The 7722-nt window shown below is 42.2% G+C and overlaps 1 protein-coding gene across 2 annotated transcripts; it reads left to right on the top strand.

The window, feature by feature from the left end:
• The first annotated feature begins 2960 nt into the window (after positions 1 to 2960).
• Positions 2961 to 5783, top strand: npm2b (nucleophosmin/nucleoplasmin, 2b). 2 transcript variants are annotated; one of them, XM_014183831.3, is made up of 10 exons: positions 2961 to 3016; positions 3168 to 3228; positions 3334 to 3416; positions 3639 to 3755; positions 4351 to 4444; positions 4669 to 4799; positions 5060 to 5085; positions 5184 to 5220; positions 5396 to 5434; positions 5727 to 5783. In XM_014183831.3, the coding sequence occupies exons 2-9, from the start codon at positions 3192 to 3194 to the stop codon at positions 5426 to 5428; spliced, it is 558 nt and encodes a 185-aa protein (XP_014039306.1). In that variant the 5' UTR covers positions 2961 to 3016; positions 3168 to 3191; the 3' UTR covers positions 5429 to 5434; positions 5727 to 5783. The 2 variants fall into 2 exon arrangements, with proteins under 2 accessions (XP_014039306.1, XP_014039304.1); XM_014183829.3 differs by lacking the exon at positions 5727 to 5783 and having other exon boundaries at positions 5396 to 5507.
• Positions 5784 to 7722: the final 1939 nt, after the last annotated feature.

The raw sequence follows: 7722 nt of genomic DNA, 5'->3' as shown, positions 1-7722 counted from the left end.
ACAAACTGGTGCACCTACCACCTACTACCATACCCCGTTCAAAGGCACTTACATTTTTGTCTTGCCCTTTCACCCTGTGAATGGAACACATTCACAATCCATGTCTCAGTTATCTCAAAGCTTAGAAATCCTTCTTTAATCTGTCTCCGCCCCTTCATCTACACTGATTGAAGTGGATTTAACAAGTGACATCAATAAGTGATCATAGCTTTCACCTGGTCAGTCTGTCATGGAAAGAGCATACTTTTGTATAGTCAGTGTATGAGCCAGCATTGTAATCAAGGGAAGAGATATTGTACTCATCTGTCATGTAAAATGTTCAGCTGTTATGTAGGCCTGTGTTTCATTAAGCCTGGAACATGGTTGTTGTGCTACATTGTTGTTGAAGTTTTTATCAAATACACTTATTTTCAATGGCCAACCCTTTCTCTCTTTCATTATATAGATGCATCGCTCATCCTTCCATCGTTTTCCACTCTGCTCTCTTCCCCAAAGCCAAAATGGTACTCTTTATGGGAGCAAGTGGTTTTTCTTAGGGCTGACCACAATTATTCGACTGGTTGATTGTTTCGTCGATAGGCTGTTGGTCGACCAAGATTTTTCTTTGTCGAGCAGAAGCAAATACATCTGGTTTTTGATGGCACATGAGAAACTGGTCTTATTCGCGCCCATCTCAGTAAACTAATCCATTGCGGAGGCCTCTGGGATGGCACAGTCCAATAAGAAGGGGAGTGTGGCTGCACAATGCACATCTCTCTCCAGAATGCGCTCTGTCCCACCAGTCCCTCCATTGTTTCATAACTTCATTGTGTGAATTCTTTGTATTTGATTGTCTATCAATTCCCCATTACTGTACATATATCACCAGTAGTACAGCTACCGTTAATTCCCATCATTTATCATCTACAATGTTTGTTTGGTTATGGTAATCTCTGTTAATGTATTCAATATATTATTATTCCAGTCTTTTACTGTTGTCATTGTTGGAGTGAGTGGACACATTGTTTGCAGAGTGCACATTCTATGTTACACTTGTGAGAAACAAGTTTTGGTTTATTTCATTCCATTTAAGAGTTTTGTCAATTTAGTCATTGTCTTTTGTTTGGAGCGCTCCTGTCAATGTTGAGTAAGGACGTGCACCTGATTACGCACAGAAGTAGGCCAATAGGCTACCTGGCCTACTCGCAAATGTAGCCCTATAAATGTTCCCATTTGGGGATCTAGTAGTATTTCTGATTGGCTTAATGCACCACTTGTAGACCTCAAACAGCAAGCCTTCAAAGTCTATTTTTACATCCATTGAGAATGACAATAATTCCTCAATGTATTTGAAAAATCTTTCCAGCTCTCTCCCTTTCGATAATCACTCAGCGCGAAAGGGAAAAAGGTAATGCTCTGATCCAGTGGAAACATCATAAAATACGTCATAAAATGACCTGATTCTTATCCCTTGTGCAAATAGCCTCCAGCTGTCTCTGTCCTGAGATCACTGGTGCTGGGAATTCCTAGGGCCCAGAATGTTTCATACAATGTTGCAAAAAGCTTCAGGCCAGACCCAAGTTAATAGTTGATACAATGTTTCAAGTTCATTGCAGACAGGCCATGCCTAGCCAATGTGATTTATAGGATATTTATTTTTATCACAATATTTTCTACCTTTAGGCTGCAATGTTTTTATTTGTTGGCTTTATCTAGGCTATTTTTACATAGTTGGCGATAGCAATAGAAGTAACTTTTTAGGTTTGTATAATGTTCATGTAGATTGGGAAAGAATTTTGATTAACCACATGACAATAAATTAAAAGAAACTGTTCCATGAAAATGTGAAAACCATAACTGGCACGCAGATTGGTAGAAATGGCATTCCACATGAGAAAGTTTGCAGACTCCTCATGTAGCCTATTACCGGAAACTTCAGGAGAGTAACGGCAGAATCTGCGAAAGCCAGTAGGAGCGGGAGAAGGATGGTCAGGACAGGTTAAGTTTATTTTCTTCTGGTTATCTTGATCTCTGGCTCCCTCTTGAGTCATTTGTGACTTATTTAATCAAACAGTGAGCTTAAAGACAAGCTCAATGTATATATAGTTTATTTTAGTAAAATGCATAGGGTGTGTCTATATATCATATCGTCCCCACATTCTGAAATTGCATATTTGTCACCCCCAGTTTTATAATTGGAATGTCAAACAAAACGAGGCAACGGTGTGTTTTAGGACCATGCGGACGCCTCCGAGAGGTTGGGTAGGCTGTTTGGAGTGTTTATCTGACTGGAGAATAAAAAATTCTAATAATGTATGTCCCCCCACTTCTAAAACCAAAGTTGTGCCCCTGATATATGGAAAAATACAAGTTTTAAAATGTTGGGCAATCGATTGGTCGAACAAGATTTGTTTTAAGTGAGGACACCCCTACTCTCACAAATGAGAGTGTGTGTTCCCCCTAGGGGTTTGTGGCGGTCGCACGCTCGGTTCATGTTCTCTCCACTCTGTTCTCCACCGACTGCAGTGATCCGAGCCCACAGGGTTGCATTAAATATACATCACACAGCCGTCTGCAGAACACACACACAAAGAGCGAGAAAGAGAATATAAGAACTGAGGCTCTCACACAACCACAAACTGCTTGCATTCTATGTTGTCAACAACATCATCGTTAAAACTCATCCCTACACCACACTTACTAAGCCTACATAGTACACTACACAGTCACTCACTACTTCTGTATAAGCCTACATTATACAGTAGCCTACACACAGTCACTCACAACTCCTATCCTACTACTCACCAGAGTTTTCCATCCAAAAACCTGAAACCTGAGTGGCATGAACTCCTCTCCAATCAGTACCTCTGCTCTGGAATGGGTCACGCCCTTCATTAACGAACCAATCAGATGCAGCGCTGGCCGCTAAATTGGCATCACCTGTCTTTCCATCTTCTTTATAGTCCAGTTGTGTGAGTTCAGTTTTTTTTTAACTTTCTCCATCTATCCAGGACCAGTCTGAAGTTCCAGTCCTTCAGTAAGCATTTTAACAAATCTAGCCTTTGATGCCGAGATTCCTTTGTTTTGATAATATAGGCCTGAAACACTAAAATATAGCTACTTTTCCTTCCATTTACTCCAATAGTTGCACATTCAATGTGCTGATACGTCCCTTGTGTTTTTCCCAGAACCTGATCTCAAATTTGTGAAACATGAACAAACCGGAAAAGCCACTGTCAACACTGTGGGGTAGGTTATGTTTGGCTAGAAACTGTTCCCATAGTGCCCAAAAAAGGTAGATTCCACAACCGCTGGACTAAATCTGTAGGCATATCTTTATTCTGTGTTTTGTAGGTTGTGAACTCAGCGAGTCAAAGAAAGAGGAAACATTCAAAACAGATGACACAAACCACCAACATCAACTCGCACTGAGAACTGTAAGTCATTGTACTCCCCTTGGAGAATGTTAGCTATTTTACAACCAAAGTGGACTGATGGGTCATCTTTATTGCAACTGTACTGCCCAGGTCAGAATATTACGATCACGTGATGACATTTGAAGTGTTAATTTGAGTAACATGATTGCCTTAAAACAACCTGGAACGCAATTTTAGTAACTTCAGTAGTGCGTTTTCAAGTGCCTGACTTGTCCCTGGCAGATGTGTCTGGGCGCAGGTGCCAAAGAAGAGTTCAACATCGTGGCGTTGATTACCGGAGAACCAGATAATGGCAAAGGCATACCCATGGCGACCCTGCACGCCAACGGCATGCCCACGGCAAGTTGTCCCAATTTGTTTTCATGTGGCATCCTGACTACTTGGCGTTCTCTATCGATGCAGAGGTGAGTTTTGATAAATTGTTGTGGGATTTGCTAGCAACGGAGTCGCCATTAGTTGATTCTGGTAAAATGTAAATTAAAAACAATTACTGGTATCTAAGTTTGTCCTGTACAGCTGCTGGATCCTGGATAGCCCTGACCGAATACATTGGCACATCTGCGTTGAGTTGAGGAACACAAATGATAATGTTTGGTTGTATTCTGTGTATTTAAAGTGTGTATTTCAGCGCCCTGTGGAAGTATTGCAGTTGTTGTACAGGACATGTGGCGACTCAATGTTGCTAGTAAATCCTGTGACCAGTTATCAGAACTGAACTCATGTAGGTCTTGGCCAACCAGGCTGGTTTGAAGTAGTCTTCCCAATGACCTAGACCTACCTGGCTAATGAAGGTTAACCCAAATCATCTAATGTTGAGGAATGGGCCTAGGGGAGTAAACACCAGTGGTTATAGGCCTATCCTAGCTGGGTGCCCGGTTCTGTCAGTTTGAATAGCAGCACTGATTGTCCTGATTCTGTGAATTGATCTCTCCAGGTGAATCTGTCTGGGATAGACCTGCACCCTCCTGTAACCTTCCAGCTGAAGAGTGGCGCTGGACCGGTCTACATCTGTGGGGAACACGTGGCCTGTAAGTAGGGGTTTAGGGAGCAGGGATGATGGTGGTTAACTGTAAATAAAACAAGTGGCCCTAGCCTTACTGTAATGTCATTCAGCTAATCAAAGTCCTGAGGAGCAGCTGGTCAGTGGAATTGGATGTGTTGGAGCAGAATATTGCATAATGTAAAAGGTTGGACATCCATAAACTACAGGCCTTTCTAATGTGACACTCATTTAACTCCTGTTGCTTCTCAGTGGAGGATGACTTCTCAGGAATGGATAGTGGTGATGAGGAGATGGAGGAAGAGGAGGAGGAGGAAGATATTGAGTCTCCTGTGAAGCCTGCTAAGAAAGAAACTGCCAAGAATGCAAATGTTGCAGGGAAAGTAGGGACCTGTTTTATATTAAACTCCAACATGTTTATTTTTGAATGATTTTCTAGTTCAGTTTTCACATTTTCAACATGCATATGGACAACTATGAAATCCACACATCCAACCTCACACGGACCCTAGTTTGCTCTAATCTATATACAAGTTATTCTTACTCCTTGTCAGTTGTCAAATCCAAACTTTGCTTAACAATGAGATGGTATTGGTAAAGCACACAGATCTGGGACCAGGCTAATGTTCTTCCTCTCTTCCAGAGAAAGAAGCCAGAGGAAGCAGATGAGTAAGTGATATTACCTAATGCTTTTTAAAATCCATGTGATTTACTGAAATATAATTGTTGCTGTTCACTTACCACCAACTCATCCTCTCTCCTTCCAGACCTGCATCAGATGATGAGAACAACCCTCCTAAAAAGGTTCTTTATTTACTCTGCCTTAAATATTATACCCTGATTTACTTTCCTGGTCCATGAGGCTCTGGCTTTGTCCCAAATTGTTCCCCATGTTGTGCCATTTGGGACGCAGCACAATCTCCTGGCCTCCTGTTGGAATCATTGCTGGTCTGGTTTAAAATGGCTTTCTGTGTTTCAGGGAAAGGGTAGAGGAAGAGGCAGGGGAAAGTGATCCAGGGTAAGTGACTACCTCAGGGGAGTAATGCTAAGCCCTGAGTAATCACTATCTTTTGTAAGCGCATAGCCATTCCTGGGGTCGTTTGTCATGTGCATGACTAGGTCGCGTTGGATGAAGTGTCAGTTAAATGGCATATGAAGTCTTTAACGCTGACTTGGAGTTAACCTCCATTACTAAACCATTAGGGGAAAGGGACTAAGAACCCCTTGGCACCTGAAGGGTCTAGTGTGACATGACCGCTGAATTTGCAGATTGTCTGTACTGAATGACTAAACCATTTAATGTGTTTCAGGTGCTTGCTAAAGGGCCTGTTACAGTTCTGTTTGGCCAAAGGTTCTGTCAATCAACTGTTGGGTTTCTATCTACCTGTTGATTCTTGCATGGATCAAACTATGTAATCTAAGGCTGTTTATCCTGTACATGTCAGTGCTTTGTAAATCATTTAAAGGAAATAGTTTTGTCCTTGTGGTACTAATCAGTGTACATTAAACTACACTGAACAAAATATAAATGATAAGTTAAGGGGTTTTTTGTTTCATGAGCTGAAATAAAAAATAATCCAGAAATGTTACATACGCACAAAGCTTATTCTGTGTACAAATTTGTTTGTCCATGTCAGTGAGCATTTCTCCTTTACAAGATAATCATCCACCTGACAGGTGTGGCATATCAAGAAGCTGATTAAATGGCATGATCATTACACAGGAGACGTGGTCTTTTGTCACCAGCACAAGATCCCCAAGTTGAGGGAGTGTTCAATTGACACACTGACTGCAGGAATGTCCAGAGCTGTTAATGTGGTTGGTACTCTTAGTTCACAGGACTTCACCCTGCTAACTGTTCCAAATGTCTGAACTAAAATTGGTAATAAGGCTTATGTACTCTGTGCCATTGGCTTGGAAAGCCTTAAATAGTTTTTAACTGGAAGAAATTGTCCTGATTGTTTAATCTGAGGCTGATTCCTTGACCTGTTAACGTTCATTTTCTGTTTTTACTTGGTGCTGACTATCTCGGCCAGGATGTCCAACCGCAGACAACATGTAACCACACCAGCCCAGGACCTTCAACTGTGGGAGGGTGCTGAGGATTTCTTTCTGTAATAAAGGCCTTTCTGTGGGTGGTCAAAACAACAAATTCTGATTGGCAGGGCCTGGCTCACCAGTGGGTGGGCCTATGCCCAACCATGGCTGCACCCCTGCCCAGTCATGTGAAATCAATAGATTGGGAAATTAAGAATTTATTTAAAATCAGGAAAAGTGGGTTAACTGCCTTGTTCAGGGGCAGAACGACAGATTTCTACCTTATCAGCTCAGGGATTCGATCTTGCAGCCTTCTGGTTACTAGTCCAATGCTCTAACCACTAGGCTACCTGCCACCCGTACATTATGACGTGTAACTCAGCCAAATATAAAATTGTTGCGTTTGATTTTTGTTCAGTATGAATGGAATTGGTTCCTCACCATCTACAAACTATATTGTTTGGTTGATATCTAGGATGGTATTGCATGAAGTCTAGTTCACCCTGGCTGTGCTCTGCTTTATGCAGATTACATGGGTTCATTTTAGACTGTATAATCTGGTTCAACTACAGCTGAACTGTAGCCCTGATTGGGGGCGTAAACTCCAGCTGGGCTTAAGATACAGAGGAACAGATGGTACCGGAGGACATCTACTGTAGACGGACACCTCCCAAATCAACCACTAGCACTTAGTGGCCTGACAAATTATCTGAAATGTAACTGAGGACCGAGAGGGGACACAGGACTGATGCCTAGTCCCAAATCAACCACTATAATTACCTTGGTCCCTACCTCGTAACTGATGTTGAACTGTAGTATTCTGTAAAGTTCCTGTGAACAGATGGGTCTGCAGGGGACACAGCACACTGACACCATCCCAAATCAATCCCTTGACCCCCACCTCTAGTGTCAACAATTCCACTGGCCGCTGCCTTAATACCCATCTGGACTGTAAAGTTCTCAGCAAGGTTATGGCTGAGTTGGAGGACACAAGTGAGACATCACTGCAGTCTGACACCCCGGTCCCAAATCAACATCTGGACTCTATGCTTCCCTTGACCTCTACCTCATGCCTATAACACAACCATTAAGCAGCGTTTTATTTATTCTAGCGAACTGACTGCACTGGAGGACAGGTGAGACATCACAGGCTGGTGATCTGATTCTAGGGAATAAACCCTGTGACACTCTAGGACCAGTTGTCCCCTGCCTTAGAACTAGTGACAAACAAAGAAGACCCCAGTGTTAAATCTAAAACAGGATTTCCCT

Source organism: Salmo salar, chromosome 01 (assembly GCF_965601325.2).
Source record: "Salmo salar chromosome 01, fSalSal1, whole genome shotgun sequence".
NCBI classification, from domain to species: Eukaryota; Metazoa; Chordata; class Actinopteri; order Salmoniformes; family Salmonidae; genus Salmo; species Salmo salar.
The sequence above is the reverse complement of the archived record's forward strand: the minus strand, read 5'-3'. Positions and strand labels throughout refer to the sequence as shown.

What these genes read in the sequence shown, in the direction of transcription:
- npm2b (XM_014183831.3), top strand. Translation starts at nt 3,192, where the DNA reads ATGAACAAACCGGAAAAGCCACTGTCAACACTGTGGG. An exon ending in ACGCCAACGGCATGCCCACG is followed by an intron (nt 3,756 to 4,350) that starts GCAAGTTGTCCC and finishes TGATCTCTCCAG; the next exon opens with GTGAATCTGTCTGGGATAGA. An exon ending in AGAACAACCCTCCTAAAAAG is followed by an intron (nt 5,221 to 5,395) that starts GTTCTTTATTTA and finishes TCTGTGTTTCAG; the next exon opens with GGAAAGGGTAGAGGAAGAGG.